At 44.4% G+C, this 26,537-nt stretch overlaps 2 protein-coding genes across 2 annotated transcripts in view; one reads left to right on the forward strand and one right to left on the reverse strand.

Annotated features, from left to right (window-relative positions):
• The window catches only part of ZSCAN32 (zinc finger and SCAN domain containing 32), a 107,217-nt gene that overhangs the window by 76,287 nt on the left and 4,393 nt on the right, over positions 1-26,537 (reverse strand). Inside the window, 5 exon segments of the mRNA XM_072837683.1 lie at positions 910-1,207; positions 14,699-14,815; positions 19,308-22,125; positions 22,127-22,299; positions 22,301-22,885. Of these exon segments, the coding sequence (XP_072693784.1) occupies positions 21,987-22,125; positions 22,127-22,299; positions 22,301-22,885 (897 nt within the window). The 3' untranslated portion in view covers positions 910-1,207; positions 14,699-14,815; positions 19,308-21,986.
• LOC140638349 (olfactory receptor 2C1) lies at positions 15,294-16,339 on the forward strand. The gene has a single exon (XM_072835508.1). The coding sequence runs from the start codon at positions 15,294-15,296 to the stop codon at positions 16,230-16,232; it is 939 nt and encodes a 312-aa protein (XP_072691609.1). The 3' UTR covers positions 16,233-16,339.

Raw genomic sequence — 26,537 nt, forward strand, 5'->3', positions numbered from 1 at the left:
TAATCACCATAAACTGGAAACAACAACAGATGAATGACAAACTGTGGCACCTTCATATAACAGAGTATTACTCAGGAATAAAAAGGAACGAACTTTTGGTACACACCAACTTGGATGAATCTCAAAAGCATGATAGTAGTTCAAATGGTTATATACAATATGATTCCACTTACATGGTATTATCAAAAAAACAATTTATATGATATTTTCATCCCTATAGGGATGGAGAGCAGATCAGCAGTGGCCTGGATTAATGGATTGTTGGGGTGAGTACAAAGGAATAGCAGGAAGTCGATTGGATGGGGGTGATTAAACGATTCTCTGTCCTGAGTATGGCAATTATTACACATATCTATACATGTGTTAAAATTCTTAAAAGAAAAAAATCACCTTTACTGGAAATACAAATAAATTTATTATTATTCACACACTGTGTAACTGCCTACAGTTATACAGAGAATCCAAGAGAATAAATAACTAAGTTTAGTATCTTGCTGGATAGGAGATCAATGTATAAATCAATTACATTCCTATATACCAACAAAATTAGAACATGTAATTTATAAAGTTATACCCCCAAAGTAAGTTATTCAATGATTCATCTAACAAAAGATGTGTAGGATCTTTACAGAAAAAAAGATGTCCTAATTAAAAGACATTAAAGAAGACTTAAATAACAGCTTTCGTCGTGGGCAGGATAACTTAAATTCACAGAGACAATTCTTCTCGGTTAGTTTACAAATTCAATGCAGTTCCATTCACAATAATGACAAGATTTATTTTGAAATGTGAAAAGGCTGATTTAAAAATTTAAGTGAAAGAGCAAACGGTCAAGAATAGCCAAGAGAGTCTTGAAGGACAGCAAATGAGGGGAATTGAAAGCCTAGAGTTGTTTTGGGAGGAAATTACCATTTACTCGGTCAACTTCTTCAGCGGTTATCAGTCTGTCTATTTTCTGTCATGTCCCGATTTTGATGGTTTAGCTTTCTCGAGAAACTTAATAACTTCGAGATTTTCATATTTATTGCTCTTGTTGCTTACACTATTTCTACAGTATCTCTTTCATTTTCCTTCTTGAATTTGTATTTTATATTTTTTGTATTTCGCTTTTCATTCTGAGCCATGCCAGGGCTTAGTTTCTGTCTTGTGTCTCTATTTCCAACTGCTTGCAGGAGATACTTAACTGTTTCCTCATAAATTTTAAACTCTGAAATAAAAGAATATACATTAAAAAAGAAAAAAAAACCTGAGTATACTAATACAATGAACACCTGTGCAACTACTACCCAATTTAAATACAATCTAACAAGTGCAATTGAAGATCATGGGTGCCATTTCCCATTCTTATTCCTTTCCTTTCTTCTCCAGAGTTTTTTTTTTAATATTTTTTTATTTATTTATGATAGTCACACAGAGAGAGAGAGGCAGAGACACAGGCAGAGGGAGAAGCAGGCTCCATGCACCGGGAGCCCGACATGGGATTCGATCCCGGGTCTCCAGGATCGCGCCCTGGGCCAAAGGCAGGCGCCAAACCGCTGCGCCACCCAGGGATCCCTCCAGAGTTAAACACTATCATGAGTTTGGTATTCATTATGATTTTTTTGGTAGTTCAGAGCAGGGACTCAGGAACTCAGGAATTCGATCACCTGTGTTCATAATCCACCTCCACTTCTTACTACCTCTGCGGCCTTGAGCAATTTACTTAATGTCTAGATTTCTGTTTTCTGTTTTGTAAAATGAAAGTAAAAGAAAGCCCACCTTGTGAGGTTTTTAAGGAAATTAAATAATTAAAGCGTAATATGCCCAGAAATCCTGGTTTTATTAAAGCATTATGTAACTGCATGCAAGTATCAATAAACGATATACAGTGTTATTTTGCATATTTAAGTTTTATGTAAATATTGTCCTACCATAGAATTTTTCTTTAATTAGTTTTGGTCATTTCCCAATTGGAAAGGAAGATGCAAACCAATCTCTTATTCACAGATGACATGATCTTATATAGAGAAAATTCTAAAGAATCGCTACAAAGAGGCAACTATTAAAGTTAATAAACAATTCAACAAAGTTGCAGGACGTGGGGACCCATGGGTGGCTCAGTGGCTGAGCGTCTGCCTTTGGCTCAGGGCGTGATACAAGGGTCTTGGGATCCAGTCCCCCATCAGACTCCCCACAACGAGCCTGCTTCTCCCTCTGCCTATGTCTCTGCCCCTCTCTCTCTGTCTCTCATGAATAAATAAATAAAATCTTTTAAAAATGTTGCAGGATGTAAGATCAAGGTACAAAATCAGCTGTGTTTCTGTATCTTAGCAATGAACAATCTGAAAAGGAAATGAGGAAAACAATTCCATTTATAATATTTCAAAAAGAAAATATTCAGAGAAAAATTTCACCAAGATGATGCAATAGTTATACACTAACAAGGTAAAATATGACTAAAAGCAGTTAAAGAAGACCAAGATACACAGAAGGACATCCTACGTTCATGGAATGTAAGACTTAATATTTTTAAAGTGACCATGCTCCCCAAAGCAATTGACAGATTTAACGCAATCCCTGTCAAAATACCAACTGCCTCTTTATAGAAATGGAAAAGTGCATCCTAAAACTAATATGGAATTGCAAAGGACCGTGAGTGGCTGAGACAATCTCAAAAAAGAACACAGTTGGAGGACTCACTATTTTCAGTTTCAAAAATGACTACAAAGGTATACTAACGAAAACATTGTGGTACTGGCACAAAAATAAACATACATGTATCAGTTGAGAGTAAAATGAGAGTCCAGGAATATGCTATACACCTATGGTGAATTGATTTTTGACAACTGTGCCAAGACCATTCAATGGAGAAAGAATAGCATTGACAACAAATGGTCCTGAGAAAACAGTACGTGGACATGACAGTCAGACTGTGTACTTCACACTATATACAAATATTAACTCAAACTGAATAAGAGACCTAAATATAAGAGCTGGCTCTATACAACTCTTAAAATATGAGGGTAAGTCTTCATGACCTTGGATTTGGCAATGGATTCTTAGATATGAAACCAAAACCGAAGGCAGCAAAAGAAAAAAATAAATTGAATTTATCAAAATAAAATCTCTTGTGCTTCAAAGGACACTATTTAAGAAGTGAAATGAAATCCACAAAATGAAAAAAAAATCCACAAAATGAGAGAAAATTTCACTGAATCATATGTGTGATAAGGATCTAGTGTCCAAAACATATAAAGAACTCTTACGCGCAGGGTTTCAGACTGGATAAAAAAGCAGGACCCATCTATTTGCTGTCTACAAGAGACTCATTTTAGACAGAAGGACACCTACAGCCTGAAAATAAAAGGTTGGAGAACCTTTTACCATTCAAATGGTCCTCAAAAGAAAGCAGGGGTAGCCATCCTTATATTAGATAAACTAAAATTTACCCCGAAGACTGTAGTAAGATATGAAGAGGGACACTATATATCATACTTAAAGGATCTATCCAACAAGAGGACTTAACAATCATCAATATATATGCCCCGAATGTGGGAGCTGCCAAATATATCACTCAATTAATAACCAAAGTGAAGAAGTACTTAGATAATAATACACTTATACTTGGTAACTTCAATCTAGCGCTTTCTACACTCCATAGGTCTTCTAAACACAACATCTCCAAAAAAACGAGAGCTTTAACTGATACACTGGAGCAGATGGATTTCACAGATATCTACAGATATCCACAGAACTTTACATCCAAACTCAATCAATGTGATTCATCATATCAGCAAGAGAAAAACCAAGAACCATATGATGCACTCATTGGATGCAGAGAAAGCATTTGACAAAATACAGCATCCATTCCTGATCAAAACTCTTCAGAGTGTAGGGATAGAGGGAACATTCCTCAACATCTTAAAAGCCATCTACAAAAAGCCCACAGCAAATATCATTCTCAATGGGGAAGCACTGGGAGCCTTTCCCCTAAGATCAGGACCAAGACAGGGATGTCCACTCTCACCACTGCTATTCAACATAGTACTGGATGTCCTAGCCTCAGCAATCAGAAAGACAACAAAAAGACATTAAAGGCATTCGAATTGGCAAAGAAGAAGTCAAACTCTCCCTCTTTGCCGATGACATGATACTCTACATAGAAAACCCAAAAGCCTCCACCCCAAGATTGCTAGAACCCATACAGCAATTTGGCAGCGTGGCAGGATACAAAATCAATGCCCAGAAGTCAGTGGCATTCCTATACACTAACAATGAGACTGAAGAAAGAGAAATTAAGGAGTCAATCCCATTTACAATTAAACCCAAAAGCATAAGATACCCAGGAATAAACCTAACCAAAGAGGTAAAGGATCTATATCCTAAAAACTATAGAACACTTCTGAAAGAAATTGAGGAAGACACAAAGAGATGGAAAAACATTCCATGCTCATGGATTGGCAGAATTAATATTGTGAAAATGTCAATGTTACCCAGGGCAATTTACACGTTTAATGCAATCCCTATCAAAACACCATGGACTAGGGATCCCTGGGTGGCGCAGCGGTTTAGCGCCTGCCTTTGGCCCAGGGCGCGATCCTGGAGACCCGGGATCGAATCCCACGTTGGACTCCCGGTGCATGGAGCCTGCTTCTACCTCTGCCTGTGTCTCTGCCCCCCCCCCCTCTGTGACTATCATAAATAAATTTAAAAAATTTTAAAAAATGGATGAAAGCTCTAAATGTGAGACAAGATTCCATCAAAATCCTAGAGGAGAACACAGGCGACAACCTTTTTGAACTTGGCCACAGTAACTTCTTGCAAGATACATCCACAAAGGCAAAAGAAACAAAAGCAAAAATGAACTATTGGGACTTCATCAAGATAAGAAGCTTTTGCACAGCAAAGGATACAGTCAACAAAACTAAAAGACAACCTACAGAATGGGAGAAGATATTTGCAGACGACGTATCAGATAAAGGGCTATTTTCCAAAATCCATAAAGAATTTATCAAACTCAACACCAAGGAAACAAACAATCCAATCATGAAATGGGCAAAAGACATGAACAGAAATCTCACAGAGGAAGACATAGACATGGCCAACATGCACATGAGAAAATGCTCTGCATCACTTGCCATCAGGGAAATACAAATCCAAACCACAATAAGATACCACCTCACACCAGTGAGAATGGGGAAAATTAACAAGGCAGGAAACCACAAATGTTGGAGAGGATGCGGAGAAAAGGGAACCCTCTTACACTGTTGGTGGGAATGTGAAATGGTGCAGCCACTCTGGAAAACTGTGTGGAGGTTCCTCAAAATGTTAAAAATAGATCTGCCCTACAACCCAGCAATTGCACTGTTGGAGATTTACCCCAAAGATACAGATGCAATGAAACGCCGGGACACCTGCACTCCGATGTTTCTAGCAGCAATGTCCACAATAGCCAAACTGTGGAAGGAGCCTCGGTGTCCATCGAAAGATGAATGGATAAAGAAGATGTGGTTTATGTATACAATGGAATATTACTCAGCCATTAGAAATGACAAATACCCACCATTTGCTTCAATGTGGATGGAACTGGAGGGTATTATGCTGAGTGAAATAAGTCAATCAGAGAAGGACAAACATTATATGGTCTCATTCATTTGGGGAATATAAATAATAGTGAAAGGGAATAGAAGGGAAGGGAGAAGAAATGGGTAGGAAATATCAGAAAGGGAGACGGAACATAAAGACTCCTAACTCTGGGAAACGAACTAAGGGTGGTGGAGGGGGAGGAGGGTGGGGGGTGGGGGTGAATGGGTGATGGGCAATGAGGAGGGCACTTGACGGGATGAGCATTGGGTGTTATTCTGTATGTTGGCAAATTGAACACCAATAAAAAATAAATTATTTAAAAAAAGAACTCTTACAACTCAACCACAAAAAGACAACCCACTTTAAAAATAGACAAAGGACTTGACTAGACATTTCTCCAAAGAAGATACATGTATGGTCAATAAGAACATGAACTGATGCCTCCATATCATTAAACATGGTTGAAATGAAAATCAAAACCACAATGAAATACCGCACCTCACCCACTATATTTGCTATGTTTTTTAAGGGAAAATAACAAGTATTGGCCAAATATGGAGAAACTGGAATCCTGACGCATTTCTGGTGGGACTCTAAAAAGGTACAACCTCTATGGAAATTACCACATGAGCCAATTATTCTACCCGTTATACCTAAAGGAATTAGAAACATGTTTCCAAACGAAAACTCATACATGAATGTTCATAACAGCACTATTTATTTTTTTAAAGATTTATTTATTTATTCAGAGAGAGAGAGAGGCAGAAACACAGGCAGAGGCAGAAGCAGGCTCCATGCAGGAAGCCTGATGTGGGACTCAATCCCGGGTCTCCAGGATCACACCCCAGGCTGCAGGCAGCGCTAAACCACCAGGGCTGCCCATAACAGCACTATTATAATAGCTAAAAGGTATATCCCACCCAAGTGTTCATCAATTGATGAATGGATAAACAAGATGCAGTATATTTATACATTGGAATATTATTAATCCATAAAAAGGCATTTAGTACTGATACATACAACATGGATGAACGTTATGCTGAATGAAAGAAGCCAGACCCAAAAGGACATATAGTATATGATTCCTTATATATAAAATATCTGTAATAGGCAATTCCATATAGAAAGGAGATAAGTGAATGGAAGAGGATGGGGGCGAAGGTAGAATGGGGAATAACTACTTTTGGGATACTCTTTTGGGATGATGAAAATATTCTGAAACTAGACAGTGGCAATGATTGTAAACCTGTGAATATAATAAAAGTCACTGGATTTAACCCTTAAGATGATTAAACTTGTGAATTTTATCTCAGTAAAAACTTGAAAGACACTCAAAGTCCTTTTAATTTGGATATTTTTAATTGTAAAGGAATTCATTCTTGTTGTATTTATCCAAGCAATAGAGAAGGCCATTTGAGAGCAAGTTAGTAATCTTTTTTGTGGCAGGGACTACCACTTGACTACTTAATATCCACTCCCCATTTTTTAGTATTACAAAACTTACATTGTTGAGACTGCCTAATGTAGTATGATGTGATGGTGATGTGATGTTTGTGTCCAGATAAAGACTACATTTCCCAGCCTCCTGTGCAATTAGATGTTCTTATATCTAAATCCTCATCAATAAGATGTAAGGAAAGCTATTTGATAGAACTTCTAGGACAGCTTCCCAAAAGAGGCAAAAAAAAAAAAAAAAAAAAAAAAAAAGCAGCAGCAGCAAAAACATCTTCCACCTTCCTTGTAGCAGTGTGGACAAGATGACTGGAGCACCTGCCACCATCTTAGACTATAGATGGCCTGGAGGATAGAAGTCACTGATGAGGATGGTGGAGTGGGAAGGTAGAAGGAACTGGAGTTGGTGATTGTTGACCTGATACCACACTAGATCCTGATTGTCTATCTCTGAATTTGTTTTGTGTGAAGGAAATTAACCTCCTTTTAAAAAAATACAATAATTTAGATTACTACCTCATACAATGATGAAATCCCAAAGAATTAAAAACGTAAATGTGAAAGATAAAACTATCTGAAGGGAATAAAAGAGGATGTTTGTAATATTAGAGTTTGGAAGAATTTTTAAAAGCATAAATCAACCTTAAGGCAGAAAATGTATTAACTGGATTATATCAAAATTAAGGATTTTTGTTCAAAGGAAGTCAGCATAGATTACAGGGGAATATTATAATGTCTAAAACTGGCAAAGTTTATCTAGAATAGACTAAGAACTACTGCAAATAAACCAACATGCAGAAAAACTAAAAGCAGGCAGAGGATATGAAAATACAACTTACAGAATAAGAATTTTATTGTATTTATTTATTTATTTTAAATTTTTATTTATTTATGATAGTCACACAGAGAGAGAGAGAGAGAGAGGCAGAGACACAGGCAGAGGGAGAAGCAGGCTCCATGCACCAGGAGCCCGACGTGGGATTCGATCCCGGGTCTCCAGGATCACGCCCTGGGCCAAAGGCAGGCGCCAAACCGCTGTGCCACCCAGGGATCTCCAGAATAAGAATTTTAAAAAGCGAATATATCTGTGAAAATGTTTAACCTCACTAGTAATCACAAAAATGCAGACTACACTGAGATACCATTTTATACCCATCAGATTGGCATACGTTAGAAGATGTGATTATACTAGGTGTGGGCTAGGATGAGGGGAAATCAGAAACCTTCATTTCTAGCTGTTGGGAGTTGTAAATTGCATCAACCCATTGGCAGAATCAGAGGGGAAATCAGAAACCTTCATTTCTAGCTGTTGGGAGTTGTAAATTGCATCAACCCATTGGCAGAATCAGAGAGTGCTCATATGTATATCCCATTTGCCCAGAAATCTCCAGCTAGAACATACCTACATTCATACATACATACATATCTGTGATAGACCCTAATGCAGTCCGTAAGGGGAAATGTTACGTGAATGATCATTTCCGCATTGTTTGTGGTAGTGGGAAATTAAGAAAGGCTATATATTCATCCCTATGAATGAAAAAACATGATAGATGTGTATTCAGTATGAAAATACTAAAGCAAGTGGGTACATAGCAACATGGTTGTGTCTTTTTCTTTTAAGATTTTATTTATTTATTCATGAGAGACTCCGAGAGAGAGGAAGAGACATAGGCAGAGGGAGAACCAGGCTCCCTATCTTTCTAAACATCAACAAGGGACGCCTGGGTGGGCTCAGTAGTTGAGCATCTGCCTTTGGCTCACGGCGTGATCCCAGAGTCCCTAGATGGGGTCTCACGTTGGATTCCCTTCAAGAAGCCTGCTTCTCCCTCTGTCTGTGTCTCTGCCTCTGTCTGTGTCTCTCCAGAATAAATACATAAAATCTAAAAATATACATACATAATAAAAAGTACAACATAAATGAAACACCTGAAAAAAAAGAGGTTAAAATGTAAGTATAATGAAGTCTATAGCAAATACCATGGATGTCAATTTAAAACATTTACCTGTATAAGATACATGATGTTTTACACGGGTACAATTAGACCCACTCACTTAAACATGTCAACCACAGGAGACACAGTAGGTGTCTATGGGTGTGGAGCAGAATGAGAGGGGGGATGGGGAATAAACTGGAAAAGTAAATAAAATAAGATTCAATTAAATCAAAACGAGAAGTATTATAGAGTCCAAAGACAGCTTGGGTAGTGTTCCACTGACGTGCCATCATTTACTGAATTCCCCATTTGTGTTCATTGAGATTCTTTGATTTTTCTACCATATCCTAGCTCTTTGCCTTGGACGAGTTATGTAATGACTCCGAGCCTTAGTTTCATGTACAGCAGGAATAATACCTACCTGATGAGGTCGTCGTGATGTTTGTAAACTGCCGAGCACAGCATCTGGCACAAGCCAGCAAGGAGAGCTAATGACTATGAGACATTTACAGACAGACCTACAGGGAGGGAAGCCCCAGTCAACAGGGCCCATGCCGATATTGCTTCTGGTCGGACCCCACCATCACCCGGCACACGATGTCCCCTCAGTAACAAGTCCTTTGAATGACAAGGTTTGTAACTCAGCAGGTTTTTTTTTTTGGGGGGGGAGGGGTAATTTATCTCCATAACATATAATTGCCTGATGACATCGCCAGTCGCCTTTTATGTAGTTATTTGGTAGCATTTATAAGTGATTGCTCTTCACACAGCATGGTGTCAGTGTCTAAGGCTCACGCCCCCATTCCTGGTTTATGTTACAGCCAGAGTTAGTGGGAATTCCTTCTCCTCCTTCCCTCCCGCAAAACTCTCAAGGATGACATCTCCCAGAGGATGAGTCAAAAATATTCACTGCTTCTGCACAGGGTGGCTGATTTATGCCCAGTGAGGAAACAAACACTGGGCTGACTGCTGTTTAACACTAAGCATGTCATATAACCACTTCATGCTCAGTTTACCCAACTACATAGTGAGGATAAGACCACTGCTTCAACTGCCATAGAAAGCATTTTAAAGATATTCTTGGGATCCCTGGGTGGCGCAGCGGTTTGGCGCCTGCCTTTGGCCCAGGGCGCAATCCTGGAGACCCGGGATCGAATCCCACATTGGGCTTCCGGTGCATGGAGCCTGCTTCTCCCTCTGCCTCTCTCTCTTTCTCTCTCTGTGACTATCATAAATAAATAAAAATTAAAAAAAAAAGATTTTCTTTTTAAGCAATCTCTACACCCAAAGTGGGACTCTTGAACGCACAACCCTGAGATCAGGAGTCCTATGCTCCAACTGAGCCAGCCGGGTGCCCCAGAAAGCATTTTAAGAACTGAGTTAGATCATATGGATGTACCTTGAGCAGGATAAAAATATGTATCACTAGTAATGAGTTAAGGAATGTGGTTATTCTTACTACTATTCAATTAGTAGTGTGTCTTTGGGGCGGGACTGAGGTGAAAGATGGAGTGGGTTCTTCGGGGACAGCCTTTTCCCCATGTGGTGGCCACACAAATGCTTTGTGCCAATTATCTATGGGGAACCAGTGTGACCCCTTGGGCTTTGTAGAATGAGCCAGAGCCAGTCGGGCTTCCAGGAGGCAGATCCAGTGCTCCTCAGATGGCCAGCGCCAGCCCCAGAGATAAAAGCCTGTGCTCCCAACTAGTGGGCTGAGGAGACACTGCACAATTCAGTCTCCTCACTAATTCCTCTCTCTCTCCTTCGTGGTCCACCAGGGATGGTGTGATGGATTCAGCAGCTTCCTGAAGCCAAAGGTATATTTCCTCGAACAATCTGAACACTTTCATTAATAGAGACTTCAGGTATATGAGAGGCAAAGGGGGAACAAACATGGGGAAAGGAGAGAGAAAAGAGAGTGTGAAATGTAAGGCTTTTTAGAGGTGATTTTGCAATCTTCCCGCAGAAGAAGGGTTGGAGGTGACATGGCCTTAGAGCCCCAAGCCCATCTGTGACCTTCTCCATCAGCTGTGAGCAGAGACAGGAAGCAAACCTATTTGAACTATGAAGAGAAATTGTAAAGCTACAAATGACGGACTCTTTAACAAAGTCATTTGTATGATGATCCAGGAGAGGAGCTGGGAAAGTCTTAGTCTGATGAGAATAAAGAAACAAAATTCTTTAGCATGCACTCCAGTCCTAGGAACAGTGTCCTCAATAGAAGGAGGTCTGGGAAGACTTGGGTATAGCCCTCAGGCACACAAATTTCTAGGCACACCTTCCTCTCAATTACCCGTGTTTTATCGTGCTGAAATCTCAAAATGTGCAGTCATAATTTCCCTTGCTTTTAACTTAAGCCCATTTTGCTTTTCGAGAGCACCTGCTGTGCATGGACACATCTTTAAAATCCCCTCAGTAGTCGGGCTCCTGGCATGGAGCCTGCTTCTCCCTCTGCCTGTGTCTCTGCCTCTCTCTCTATCTCTCTCTCTCTCTGTGTCTATCATGAATAAATAAATAAATATTAAAAAAAAATAAAAAATAAAATCCCCTCAGGATTGTGAAGACCTTAACTGGAAGAGAAAACAAAACCACACCTGCTTTAATCACTTGTTAAAAGAAGGAATGTATGGCCATTCTCCATGGGAACTATTTCATCCTGCTCCCTTCTCTGTAAAAATCAGCACATGTTCCATGTCTCTTAAGCCATCAGGAAAATGAGGTAAGACCTTCCACTAGGAAACTGCCTGGGCACTGCATGGCAGAGAGCGGCCCTCCTGGCCCTCATGTCAAGCACTCTGCTTTCCCTTGGTGACACCCATGGCAAACTGCTGTCAGCTTGCAGAGAGATGTAGCCTGGAGAGCTACTCCTGGAACACCATGCTATCCAGCCATTTCCATTCTGAGTTTGTGGTGTTCAGTTTGTATACCTATGTGATATGCCACCATACATTTAGCCCTTGATGAGATCCTATGCTCATTACAACTGCTGCCACTTGAGCCACGCTCAGGTCCATGCAGCCAGGATTTTTGTTCTAATAGTAGCATCAGAAACAAATTTTAAGGGAGTGTGATTGTCTTCCCTGACTTTAACTTCAAAAGTTAAAGTCCCCTCCAGACAACATTTATTCCCTGAATTTCTCTTTATAAGTTTATCTTAAATGTTTTAAAAAGAGTTTATTTATTTATGAAACACAGAGAGAGAGAGAGGCAGAGACACAGGCAGAGGGAGAAGCAGACTCTGTGCAAGGAGCCCGATGTAGGATTCAATCCTGGAATCACCTCCTGAGCCAATGCCAAATGCTCAAATGCTGAGCCACCCAGGCGTTTCTTAAATTTAAGTATTTTTTTCTTAGCTGTGATGCCTCTTTGGTGTAACTATTTCCGAAACTTTAGTTTGAACTCTGTTACCATTTGGTTTACTGGTCCTATTTTACCTCTTTTAAGATTCAAACTCGTTTATCTCTGAATCTCGAATTCTGAGCTTTGGGGATACAATTCCTGTTCACCTGATTAAATACCTTAAACTTTCCGACTGGAGAGATTTTGTCCGTATTTCACCTCAGACTCTCATCTACACAGTTTGTGTTGTGTTGTGGTTCTCGTCTGCCATACTGCCTCGATCTTACTCTCCACTGAAAACCCCATTTCCCATTCTGACCATGAGCTCAAGAAAGATTAACTTTGAACTTCCGTGCAGAGTCCGGCACAAACTGAGCTCTCTAGTATATCACTGCCAACCATCTCCCAGATAAATGAAATATTTAAAACATATCTCAAAACTTCTCTACCAGGATTGGGAATTTAGAATTGGGCTTGTTTCCTTGCTTTTGATGATTCCCTTCCCCTTTAATTTCCTCAGGCTATTATTAAAGCAAGGCTTGGATGCTGAGAACTGGGAGCTCAGGGGCAATTTTGATGATAGGAGGCGGCCCAGCCCAAGTCCAGCTGTGACACCTAATCCATGAGTAGTCAGTTCACAGTTGTGATATTGAGAGGAGAAACAAGGCAGAAAACTGGGTGAAGGTGGACAATTACGATATTCGGGATTCTTATTGGGACACAAGTCGTGGCTGCTTTTCTCAATATCCTGAACATTCAAACCAAATTCACAGCCAGGCCAAGATGGAAACCATCTACCCATCATCATATGAGCCATTCCTGAAACTCATTCTGTACCCAAACAGCCCCTATCTCGGCATGCCCCTGGCAAAATTGCCCCATAAGTGGCGTGCCCTTTGCATTCCATATTCTCTCTAGGTTCCTCTTTTTTTTTTTTTTTTTTTAATTTTTATTTATTCATGACAGTCACAGAGAGAAAGAGAGAGAGGCAGAGATACAGGCAGAGGGAGAAGCAGGCTCCATGCACCGGGAGCCCGACGTGGGATTCGATCCCGGGTCTCCAGGATCGCGCCCTGGGCCAAAGGCAGGCGCCAAACCGCTGCGCCACCCAGGGATCCCCTCTCTAGGTTCCTCTTAAAATGCAAGTAGTGCTGCATCAATTTAACATTCCCAAATTATGGGAGAAGTAAGAACCAAGGGAAGAGACCCTTTGAGGGAGGAAAACACCCTGAAGAGCAGCTGAGTTGCTGAATATAACCCTGAGGCTACAGTCCTGCTGCCTTGGGGAGTTTGTCAAGCTCAGGCCAAGAATCTGGGTGTTCTGGCATTTCCTTCTGAACCGTCTGGTGACCAAAGTTGATAGCTTCCCACTCTAGGTACCGCTTTTTCCTTTTCTGTTTTGGTTGGTTTGTTCCTGGGGTAAAACCCATTCCATATGCATAGAGCACCGTCTGAAAGGCATTCTGGCATCCCTGACCTGCCACAATGCATCAAGAACCCATTTACCAGACAGTTAATGGAAGAATATGGGTGGTGTGATCCTGGACTCCCAGGATCAAGTCCCACATCAGGCTCCCTCCAAGGAGCCTGCTTCACTCTCTGCCTATGACTGCCTCTCTCTCTCTCTGTGTCTCTCATGAATAAATAAATAAAATCTTAAAAAAGGAAGGGGGGGACGCCTGGGTGGCTCAGCGGATAAGCACCTGCCTTCAGCCCAGGGTGTGATCCTAGAGTCCTAGGATTGAGTCCCACATCAGGCTCCCTCCATGGAGCATGCTTCTCTCTCTGCGTATGTCTCTGACTTCTCTGTGTCTCTCATGAATAAATAAAACCAAAAAAAAAGGGGGGGCGGGGGTGATGGGCAGTGTCTGCCTATTTCTTCCTCCTACGTGGATACAAGAGGAAAAACACTTCTACTACTGGAGGTATGAGATGGATTTCAGAAAAACCTTCTGAACTGAAATATGGGCTCACTATCAGATGGTAGCTCAGTTCCTCAGCTCCATTAAGTTTTAAATGAAAAGGATAAAGCTAATTCCACTTGAGGTATAAGGCAGAGGTTGAAGGATGGTTGAAACATCCTGTGAAATCCTTATCATCCCTGACCTGGATTGATAGAAGGATGCTATTGGCCCTAATTAACAAGAACTAATATTTGTGAGATGTTAGAATTACTCTACAGTTTATGCTGGGGATGGTGGTCGTATAACTCAAAGCATCAAGGATCCCTCTGAAATCATCCAGTCTTTTACTAATAATTGGTACCCATTAAGCTTTTTAACCCCCTTTGGATAACTGCTATTTATTTCTTTAGCCTGTTCCAACTAAACTTAATAGGTTTATGTGAAGTTTTATTTATCCTTATTTTACCTCATCTTATTTTTTTTTACCTCGTCTTAACTTACATGTTTGTATCTTCTGTAGTTGATAAGTATATATTCTCTCTTTTCACTTTTTGCCATAATTTAACTGACTCATCATATTCTTCCATAATCCCATCTTTGTAGATCACTAGTTTTCACCTGGGAGGGGAGGGATTTGGCAGAGATGGGGAAATGTTTATCAGAAACTTCTGGAGAGCTTTTCCAAATATAGTGGGTCTACTTCCACCCATGAACATATCAAAACTTTGGCTTGGTAAATGTCTACTTTAAGACTTTCTACATGTAATTCCAATGGTCAACTCCCTCTACCCTGTTGTAACCACTTTGCTGAACTGAAGATCCCTAATCCTTTTGTTCTTCATAAGGCACTTCTTTCATTGCAGCAACAGCTCACAGTTCACACTGGAAGGGGTAAAGTTTCCACTCATGTGAGACAGTGGTCAGGGATTGCAGTCAATATTTGTAGTCACAAACATTAAATTGGTACCTAAATATGATGCCCAGAAAACTATCAGACCCTCTCTGATGCAGAGCAGCCTTATCTAATACCTTCTTACTTGCTTTTTCTCAGTGGTTTTCCCTGGACAGATTCTTCAAGTGAAAGAGCACAGTCAGAATGCCAGAGGCCAACGACAGCTTCCTGGAGGGCTTCATTCTGATGGGTATATCTGACCATCCCCAGCTGGAGATAATCTTTTTCATGGTCATTCTCTTCTCTTACTTACTGACTCTGCTTGGGAACTCAACCATTATCCTGCTTTCCTGGCTGGATGCCCGGCTCCATACTCCCATGTACTTCTTCCTCAGCAACCTCTCCACCCTGGACCTTGCTTTTACTACTAGCTCAGTCCCCCAAATGCTGATCAACTTATGGGGACCAGATAAGACCATAAGCTATGGTGGCTGTGTGACCCAGCTCTATGTTTTCCTCTGGCTAGGGGCCACTGAGTGTATCCTGCTTGTGGTGATGGCGTTTGACCGCTATGTGGCAGTTTGCCGGCCCCTGCACTACACCACCATCATGAACCCTCGGCTCTGCTGGCTGCTGGCTGCCATTGCATGGCTGGGTGGCTTGAGCAACTCTGTGATCCAGTCAACCTTCACTCTGCAGCTCCCCTTATGTGGGCACCGGAGGGTGGACAACTTCCTGTGTGAGGTACCTGCCATGATCAAACTGGCCTGTGGAGACACGAGTCTCAATGAGGTTGTGCTCAATGGTGTCTGCACCTTCTTCACTGCTGTCCCACTAAGTGTCATCCTGATCTCCTACTGCTACATAGCTCAGGCAGTGCTGAAGATCCACTCAGTAGAGGGACAGAGAAAGGCCTTTAATACGTGCCTCTCACATCTGGTGGTGGTGTTGCTCTTCTATGGCTCAGCTATCTATGGGTATCTCCTTCCAGCTAAGACCAGCAACCAGGACCAGGGCAAATTCATTTCCCTCTTCTACTCTGTGGTCACACCAACGGTGAACCCTCTCATCTACACTCTGAGAAATAGGGAAGTAAAGGGAGCACTAAGGAGGCTGCTAGGAAAGGGAAGATCACTTGGCTGAGAGAAGGGAAACTCCATCATCACTTATATTCTCATCTACTTTTACTCATTCTCACTCTGGCCAAATGAACATGAGGAGTACCAACCCTCATAAACCCAAGACATGTTCCCAACAACCCTAACTTTTAATACATGGCTAGTGTTATTTCTAATATCCTATGCTATTTACGAAAAATCCCGTGGACTACAGATAAGAGTGTATCTGATCAACGGTCAGAGGCTGTTGACTTAGTACAAACCTAATTCAACACACCGTTTGTCGTCCACATGTTATTTATTTAGTGTAATAAATGTTACATGTCTTTGTATTTCTAGAGAATTCTGTACTTTAAAAAGCAGTTCTTGTGGATCCCTGGGTGGCGCAGCGGTTTGGCACCTGCCTTTGGCCCAGGGTATGATCCTGAAGACCCAGGATCGAATCCCGCGTTGGGCTCCCTGTGTGGAGCCTGCTTCTCCCTCTGCCTGTGTCTCTGCCTCTCTCTCTCTCTATCTCTATGTCTATCGTGATTAAATAGATAAAATCTTAAAAAAATAATTATAAAAAAGATAAAATAAAAAGCAGTTCTGTGTGCAATAACTTTATATAGTGATGCTATTATTCCAGAAAATCAAACCAGGTATGATTAATCCCCAATGAAAACTCACACAATTCATCTTTGTACCCTTTCCATTCCCTTTCTCCATCTCAGTCTCTTCTCAGTATTTCAGCCTGTCTACCATACTTCCTATCCTCTGTCATCTTGTTTACCGTCCTTTATGTCTACATGCCACTTTCTGCTTCATCCACTATTTAACGAGAAAAAAAGAATTTTATTTTCCTTTGAATCAAAACTATTTATTGAACTTACCTCCTCCCAAGTCCCACCCATGAAATTTGTTACCAGCATTTGAATATATTATTAGTATGATTACTGAATTATGGGATGCTCTGAGATTCCTTAAGCAAGTTTAAGAGCATAAAAGCTATCCATAAAGGATGTCCCCTGCCTCCAGATCTATTTTCTCAGGCTTAACATTCCTGGAAGTCAGCCAGCACACCATGAGTCACTTTGAGGAACTCAGGTATTGGAATCAGAATGCCCATATGTGATACAGCATGTTACTAGACTTGCCATGGGAATGAATACACACCTACTACCAGAGCCATGACCTATTTTCTCAGTTTTCCACTCAGTAATATTTCAAGTGTGTTTCCAGGACTACCCAAGTACTGGCATTATCTTGGTGCATTTATCAAAGTCCATGGACTTGCTGGTTCAGAATATTTATTGGTCAGCACACTTAGAGTAGATGAAGTTCTCAGACAGCAGGATTGCAAAGACTAATAAGCTCCTAAGTTAATATATGAAACGAGAACGACGGCAGCCCCGGTGGCTCAGTGGTTTAGCACCGCCTTCAGTCCAGGGCGTGGTCCTGGAGACCTGGGTCGAGTCCCACATCAGGCTCCCTGCATGGAGCCTGCTTCTCCCTCTGCCTGTATCTCTGCCTGTCTGTCTGTCTCTCATGAATAAATTAATAAAAACTTTTTAAAAATATACAAATAAATAAAACGAGAACGACACTGGATTCATTGATGAGAAATATAACTACCAAGGAGACTGAGCAGTCATATTGTCTCACCAAACCAGTTACATTAATAAATAACTTGGGAGGAAATAAGAGGAAAATAGGGAATCTTTAAACACTTTGCAGTAATGAAGATCTCCCTACTGAAACACAGAATACTTTAAATCTAACTTGGCATTAGGGGCACAGTAAAACATACTGGGCTTCTTCTACAATCACACTCTGCTCACTCCCGTACACACACTCTCTCTCTTTCCTAACCATGTAGCTGTCTCGTTACATTGGTCTCTGACTAGGGAGACAGCAGAGAACTTAGACAATTTATGGCATGAGGAGCTAAGAGGCATTCTGAGTACTCTGGAAGAAAATGGGATATGGTAACTAGTGGATCTGAGCTCTTCAGCCCTCCTTTTCATTACCTGTAAAATGAATAGAATGCCAGGCAGGAACACTGTAAAATCATATAGGTTATGTGTGGGGGAGTGCTTTGTGGAAACTGTTCCCGTGTTATATATAACCAAGATGAAGGGGATCTCTGGGTGGCTCCAAGGTTTAGCGCCTGCCTTCCGCCAAGGGCATGATCCTGGAGCCCTGGGATGGAGTTCCCGGATCGAGTCCCCCATAGAGCTCCCTGCATGGAGTGGGCTTCTCCATCTGACTGTGTCTCTGCCTCTCTCTCTTTCTCTCTGTGTCTCTCATGAATAAATAACTAAAATTTTTAAAAAATAATAATAATCAAAGTGGAGGCTTTCGGAGGGAGGTTAATCAGTCTATTTCACTTCCCACCTCCCTCTATTTATACCCTGATCCAGTATACTCCTTCACTGGACAACCAGTGTCTTCATAAATGATGGATGAATGAGCAATCCAGGATAAGGGCAGAGAGACCACGGAGAAGTCTCCACTGTTATGCCCCTCAAATTCCACATCCCAATCTATCAGCTCCCTCTTCAAAATATATTCAGAATATCCCAAATCAAGGATGGGACAGCCACATAAAATTAGAAAAGTATTTCAATGTCCACCAAAATGGAAATGATTGATTGGATATATTGCGGTACATGACTACACGAAACAACCTCAGGTTAAAAGGTGTGGTCGTAATATTGAAATAGAAAACCTTCAAGAGGGCAGCCCGGGTGGCTCAGCGGTTTAGCGCTGCCTTCAGCCCAGGGCGTGGTCCTGGAGACCCCGGATAGAGTCCGACGTTGGGCTCCCTGCGTGGGGCCTGCTTCTCCCTCTGCCTGTGTCTCTGTCTCTCTCTCTCAGGAATAAATAAATAAAATATTAAAAAAGAAAAAAAAAGAAAAAAAAGAAAACCTTCAAGATTTGGCAAAACTGCACAGGAAGGTACAGAAAGATATACAGACAAGTAACAGTTATTTCCTCTGGCGAAAGACTGTGGTTCGGAAATAAGGAACGGGGAGACTTTTTCACCTAAGAAGGGCTTGCGGTACTCACGAGTATTAAGAACGACAGGAGGAAGAAAACACCGGGTTGGAAAGCTTACTTTCGTCACGGTAGTCACGGAGAAAGTCTTCGTTTCCTCTTCTGGAGGATGACAACGGCAATACTACTGACTTCAGAGGACCGTGGTGAGGATTACGTAGAGTGAACGCGCCCCCACTGTGCTAGCACTGCGCCCAGCACACCAACAGCACGTGACGGCCTTGGACTACGTTTGCTGCGACGCCTGTACCTGAGGTGAAGGAAAACCGCCGAAGCCAAGCAGCGGAAGCGCCGGCCAACAGATAGAGCAGTGAGCAACAGGGAGCGGACAAACGCCAAGGGCGCCGCCCAAGTTCCCCCGCAGTCTGACTGAGGACAGGACGCCAGCGGCTACCACGCGCCGATTCCTCGGGAAGAATGGCGGTTGGTTAGCGGAAGGGCGGAAACCAGACGACGCTCCTTAGCTCGCGCCTGCGTCCTCCGCGCCGCTCCTTGAGGCCTTTCTGGTGCGCATGCGCCGGGCTTTCCGAGCATTCCGGCATGCCGCGCGGCCGCTTCCGGTGCAGCGCGCTGGCTAAGATGGCGCGGCTGGTGAATGGACTGTGTGAAGCTGACTTCTGCTGGGAAGGCCCCGAGCGCTGCGGCTCCTCCTTCTCCCCTGCAGCTGTGGCCTCCCATCCCCGAACTCAAAGACCACGAGTGGCCGCAAGCTGGGCCTCGCCCCTCTGGGGAGCCAGAGGGAGTAGGTGGCCGGCGCGCCACCCCGTCTCCCCTTGGGGCACCGGTCCAGCATATCCTGGAAGATTTTTTTTTTTCAGCCCTTCCCATGTAATCAAGTATCTCTTGAAGGAGGGAGTAAAGGAATATGTTCTCCAGCTCCTACCTGTCTCCTCTAGACTATTTGGGGCAGTTGACAGGCAGGAGTTAGGAGCTCTGGTACGGACTTCTCTTGTCTGCACAGCTGACTGGAGCATGAAATGAGTGGAGGGGGCAGCCCCCTCCTTCCACAGGGTGGCAGGCAGCAGTTGCCCCCAACTCCCTGCCCACAATACCCTGGGAGTGGGAGGAGCCTTCTAGAGCAGTCTCATTCGCATCTGCATTCCTTGTTCTTTCTATTGACCTCCATTTCCTCATTCAGAAAAACTGGCTCTTGGAGGAGGCCTCCAAAGCCTTCCCTAATTGATCCATTCTGGGCTGCCTCTCTGTTCCCACCATGATGTTCAGTGAAGCCCATCTGTTTGCCTTCCCCTAGGCTCTGGAAAAGCATTCTTTTTACCACTCTGTGTAGAGAATGAAGCCTGGGACTCTGGGAACTGCGCTGAACAGGCTGTCGTGAGGGCCGTGCTGGGGACAGTGTGTGCAGGGAAATGTGGGGGGCCCAGGTAAGGCTCTACTGTAGGAAACACTGACATGTATTCCTAGGACTTGCCTTACTTCGCTTTGCTTCCCCAAATTAAATTTTTTGAAGGGAAGGGGGTTTGGAGGTAGAATATTGTTCTTTGCTCTTATTAAATCCTCAAAAAGACTGCGGCAGAAACCATGACACTCGCTCTCACCATACCTGGACAAGGTACTAACATCTGGGTTGCACAGGCCAGGAACTGAGACAACATGCTCACCTTTTACCAGGTTTTATGCATTGAATTTCAGAGAAGGAAATATCTAAGTCTCTTCAGAATCAGTGAGTTATAGATTGTTTCTTAGTACTCATCAACCCCCTTCCTTCCTCTTGGGTCTTCTTACACTTGTGGTGTCCCCTCTCAGCATGGGACAGCCACCGACCCCCAAAAAGCTGCTGCTTCTCTGAATATCCTACTGAGCTGAGGAAGGGTCTACCCTTGGATCCTTCAAGATCTCTGTGCCTCTATGTGAGGATTAAATTTCCTTTTTTTTTTTTTTTAAAGATTTTATTCATTTCAGAGTGAGCTCAAGGGAACACGTGGTGGGAGAGGCAGAGTCAAAGGGAGAACAGACTCATGGCTGAGCAGGAAGCCCATTGCAGGGCTCGATCCCAAGACCCCAGGGTGATAAGCTGAGTTGAAGTCAGAGTCAACTGACTGAGCTACCTATGCACCCTGAAGATAAAGTTTCTTTTTTTTTTTTTAAGATTTATTTATTTATTTATTTATTTATTTATTTATTTATTTATTTATTTAAGATAGGCAGAGACAGAGAGAGAGAGGGAGGGAGACACAGGCAGAGGGAGAAGCAGGCTCCATGCTGGGAGCCCAATGTGGGACTCAACCCCTGAACTCCAGGATCGCACCCTGGGCCAAAGGCTGGCGCTAAACCACTGAGACACCCAGGGATCCCCAAAGATAAAGTTTCTAACACAGAAAATTAGCGCCAAAGGTTAAGAGAGTGGAAGGGGGAACACCTTTATTTTCATTAGAAATAGTAATGCATATAAACCTGTAGAAACCATTAAATATAACTGACAAGGAAGCAGGAACCTGGATGGGGGTGATGTAGATGAGAAATCTTAGAAAGAGGAACCCAGATACCATGCTTGCTCTGAGAGTAAGTCACTTAGAGTAGCTGTCCCCTGTGGCTTAACCCATCCTTCCTGCTTTCCTCTTCTGTGAGTGGCTGGGATACAAAGCAGGACCTCTTCTCAGGTAGAAAGACCTAGAGCAGCTGCTAGTTGTCTGTATTGGTTTAGGATACTTGTAGGCCCCATCCAGAAACCAATGGAAGTTCCAGGAGAGACTCAAACTACAGAACTGATCTGTTGGCTTTCCTACACCCTCATAGCCCGTGTCCCTTCTTGGGGTGTGAGTGTGTCTTCTCTGTGTGCCCCCTGCTGGCGGATGAGGACAGGGTTCTTGGGGAAGCTTTTCTCACACCCAGAGCACGTGGAGGGCTTCTCCCCAGCGTGTCTTCTGCTGGGCACTGGAACGGGAGCTGATCTTGAAGCTTTTCCCACACTGTGCACATGGGTGGGGGCCCTGCCCTGCGTGGCCTCGCCGGTGAGCACTGAACTGGGAGCTGTTGTTGAATCTCTTCCCACAGGTGGTGCACTGGTAAGGCTTCTCCCCAGTGTGGGTCCTGGAGCTCTGGTTGAAGATGTACAATGAGACTGGAGCTCTGGTTGAAACTTTTCCCACACTCCCCACAGTGGTAGGGTCGCTCCCCCGTGTGTGTCCTTAGGTGGGCAGTGAGATTGGAGCGCTCGCTGAAGCCTTTCCCACATTCCCTGCACCTGTGAGGCTTCTCTCCTGTGTGGATTCTCTGGTGCCGAACGAGGTAAGAACCTCAACTAAAGCTTTTCCCACACTGCTGGCACTTCGATGATTTCTCCACTTGAGCGACTGGCTGGTGGAGACAGGGAGAGCCCCAAGAGCCATCTCCCAGGCTTAGGACATGGGCATAGGCCTTCTCCCCAGCACGGAGTATCTGCTGACTCCACCTCTCCTGGGATGGGGGTCTCCCCTCTTGCTCCCCTGCAGGGCATCTCCACTGCCCTCTTAACAGAGGCTCGCCTTTCTGGCCTCTCTTGGGCTCAGGGCGCCAAAACGTCTCACTAGACTTTCTCCATAGGGTCTTCTTCGCTTCTGCTTGCCCCAAACCATCCCATTTCTGATTCTCCTTTTTAGTTTTGTTCTTGATCTCAAGACCTGAGGGAACAAAGACACTGGACTGTGGAGAAGGAACAGAGCATTGAGGAAAGTTAGAGTTAAAGCAGCATAAAGGAAATACCTAAAAGGAGTCTTTTTTTTAAGGTTTTATTTATTTATTCATTCATTCATTCATTCATTCGAGAGAGAGAGGCAGAGTCATAGGCAGAGGGAGAAGCAGGCTCCATGCAGGGAGCCTGACATGGGACTCGATCCCAGGACTCCAGAATCATGCCCTGGGACAAAGGCAGGCACTAAACCACTAAGCCATTCAGGGATCCTGAGTCTTTTTTTTTTTTTTTAAATACAAAGATTTTATTGATTTATTTGAGAGAGAAAGAGAGAGGCAGTATGAGCAGGGCGAGGTGGGGACCAGGAGAGGCAGAAGGAGAGGAGGGAGCTGACTCCCCACGGAGGAAACTTGAAGTGGGGATCAATCTGAAGACCCGGAGATCATGACCTTTGACGAAGGCAGGTGCTTTACCAATGGAGCCACCCAGGGGCCCCCGGGATGGAATTCTTCACAGTATTCAGCCTTCTGCTAAGGGATAGCCTAGTTTCTTTTCCAGCTGTAGTATTTTCAAGCTCCAAACCCTGTGGTCACGGGGAAACACCCCTAGATTCCACCTACTGTCCCACACTGTGGTCTTTTTGGATGTTCGAACACAGTGACACATGCAAGGCAGAGAGGTCAGCTCTGTCACCTGCCAGTCTGTCAGCCTGCCAGCCAGGCTCCACCTGGAATCCTTACAGCTGCACCAGAGTAACAACAGGCTGCCTGAGCTCAGGTGAAACGAGCAGAAAGTGTGTTGCCAGGACACGGCCGGCCCACACTCAGCTCAAGAAAGGAGGGTGATGCTGGAGGAGAAGGGGACAGAGTCCAGGCTGGAGGCCTGTGGCAGTCTGAGAAAACCGAGGATAGGAGCTGCACAGGAAAAACACCATGTACTCCGTGGAAGAGGTGGTGGAGGCGGACTGTCACTGGAGGGCAAGGGAACAAGGGCCGGCCAGCAGGGCACTGAGCATGGCAGCAGCAGAGGCAGCTCCCTCTCGAGTGCTGGCCTGAGGGACTCTGGGTGGACTTCCCAGCTGTGCCTTGGCGGTCAGAGCCAGCACTGCTACCCATGTGTGTGGGAACAGGACTGGCAGGTGAGGCCTCCTTCCCGGTCAGGATCCTGGAAGTCTTTCCATCCCTGGCCGCACCATCTGTCCAGGCCCCTTCTCCAGCCTCCATGGGCTCGCCCTCCTGCTGGCTCAGCTCTCCAGCCTCTGTTGCCCTTCCCTCCTGGCCAGGAACAGCACAGCTTGCCTCCTTGGGTGCAGAGGCCCAGGAGCTTGAGAGGGCATGCACTTCTCAGAAAGGACACAGGGCTCGGGCACACGGCCTCCCCTCCCCTTGCGGTATCTCGACCCCAGGCCATGGAACTTGGTGTGAGACTGCCCTGGGGCCCGCAGAAGCCCCTGCTCCCTGAGTCATTCTGCCACCATCCTGTCGGGCTGGCTGTGCTGAGGAGTCTGGAGTTCCTCATGATGTTGAGCATTCCAGACGATGGCCAAGACTGGCTTGGGTGCATCGCCGCAGGGCCCGCCTGCTGTACAAAGACAGGGGACACGATGACATACAGGGGCCTGCATCCCACACGGTAAGTAAGGTTAGCAGCCCAGGAGGTGACACATGGTTTGTGCAGCTCTGCCACGACTGAGCTGCCATCCCTGGGAAGCCAGCACAGTGGGCTCCTCTCCTGAAACACAGACGTTCAGCAGAGTGGAAAGGCCATCCTCTGATGATAAGGGGTTGTGGAGTATTTACCAGAGCCGCCCTTTTGTTTCTCTTTCTCCTGAATCCCCTCCCCCCCATTTCTCGTGAGGTGACCTGTGTGACCTGTGGTGCTCGCCCATGTCCACAGTTGGGGTAATTCCTGAGGGCGTGTGGCTCTCCTGGTGTGACACCCTGCAAGGGCTGGCTGCCTCCTGAAGGTCTGGGCCTAGTAGCACAGCAGCACAGCTCAGGTGCATGCCAGGCTCACCCCTGCCCATCGGGAATGCTCTCCGAGGTGTGTGAGCGCACGTTCACTCGCGTCGCTGTGGTGTCCCTCGGATGGTGCCTCGTTTGTCCCAGCTACACGCGGCCCCAGGCTTTACCTCCGCACTCAGTCCCCATTGCTTCCTGCATCCTGCCCCCGCCTTGTTCCCGCTCGCTGTCACAGGTGCTGTCCGCCCTGTCCTCACCCCTCTGGCGCCTAGCTTTACCTTTCCTGCAGTCTGCGTGTCCTTCCTATGCTCAGACTCTCCCTGTTTGTCTCCTGCTTCCCTCGCCCCAACAGTCTCCACACTCCTGCCTGTGGCCTTCTTTCTTGCATCTTCTGGTCTATGTCTCTCTCTTAGCAAATGAACACAGCCAGCCTGGACCTGTGGGACGGGACCTCCTTACCCAGAGAGTTCTTTCTGTCCTTCTTCCATGTCACCCCCTTGTAGAGGGCCCTCTGTGCAAAGCCCACGTGCGTCTGTCCTTCCTGACAGAGGGATCCGGCTCTGTCCTCACATGGGACCGGTCCCTGTAACAACATGGGGGGCCGCTGCTACCCATAAAACAGCACTGCTGTTGCCTGGCATGGGGCAGAGATGGGACCACAGGCTTCCTCCCTGGGAAGCACCAGGGGGAGCAAAGGGCCACGTGGAGACATCAGATGGATAGACAGCAAGCAAAGGTGTGCCAATGTGTGGACCTCATGATCTTTCTAACATCTTGGGGAGGAAGGGGCTTGGGCTTAGAGTGAAATGGGAACCTCAGGAGACAACATGCATCAAACACACCTCACCTGGGCCCCAGCTGCCGAAAGCCAGTGCCTGTCTCCTGGTCTCAAAACCCCTCTTCTGGGCCAGGTTCTTGGGGAGAAAACAGCCTCTGGTGGAGGGCCGCTGCCACGAGCAGGGGCTCTGAGTGGGGTCACAGTCCAGCAGCATTGGGAACCCGTTACAAGGCATCTTCCTTGGCTCCACCTCCCCGCACTGAATCTGAAGCTCCGGGCAGGGGGGCAGGAGGCATGCCTCAACATGCCCCCCAAGTGAGTATGAGCATAATAAAGTCTGAGGACCACTACTAGCACCTGTGGCTTCTGTTTCATGAGGTTCCATTCACCAACTGTTGGCATAATAGGTATTTATTTGAAAAAGAAAAAAACACCTTATTTTCATTCTAAAGCAGTATATGTACATTATAGAAAAAAAAATTAATGAAGTGGGAAGCTCTGAGCCCCACCACCCAGAGATGACCTTAGTATTCCTAAAAGCATCACAGTACCTCAAGCCTTTCCTTTTTTTTCAGGCTAGCTGAATATATTCTGTTCCAGAAATCCCTCTTTAAGAATCTAGGAAGGAAATGCTTCTTTTTTGTAGACAAATAATGGAGCTTTAGGGGATACCACAAGTCTGTGAGCCTGAGGAGGTTACAGTACTTGGGATCTGAGCAGCCTGAAGGCAGGGTGAAGAGCAGAAACAGAATTAGGCACATGGTAAGTCCTGCCCCGCTTCACATTCAACCCCAAAGTTTCAGAAGCCACACACCAGTGGTGATATGCCCAAAGATTAAAAAATTAAATGCTAAGATTTATACTGATATTGTTTCATCTGCTTAGAAAACAGTATAGCAAATACACCTGCTAGTTTTCCATTTC

Source organism: Canis lupus, chromosome 8 (assembly GCF_048164855.1).
Source record: "Canis lupus baileyi chromosome 8, mCanLup2.hap1, whole genome shotgun sequence".
NCBI classification, from domain to species: Eukaryota; Metazoa; Chordata; class Mammalia; order Carnivora; family Canidae; genus Canis; species Canis lupus.

What these genes read in the sequence shown, in the direction of transcription:
- LOC140638349 (XM_072835508.1), top strand. Translation starts at nt 15,294, where the DNA reads ATGCCAGAGGCCAACGACAGCTTCCTGGAGGGCTTCATTCTGATGGGT.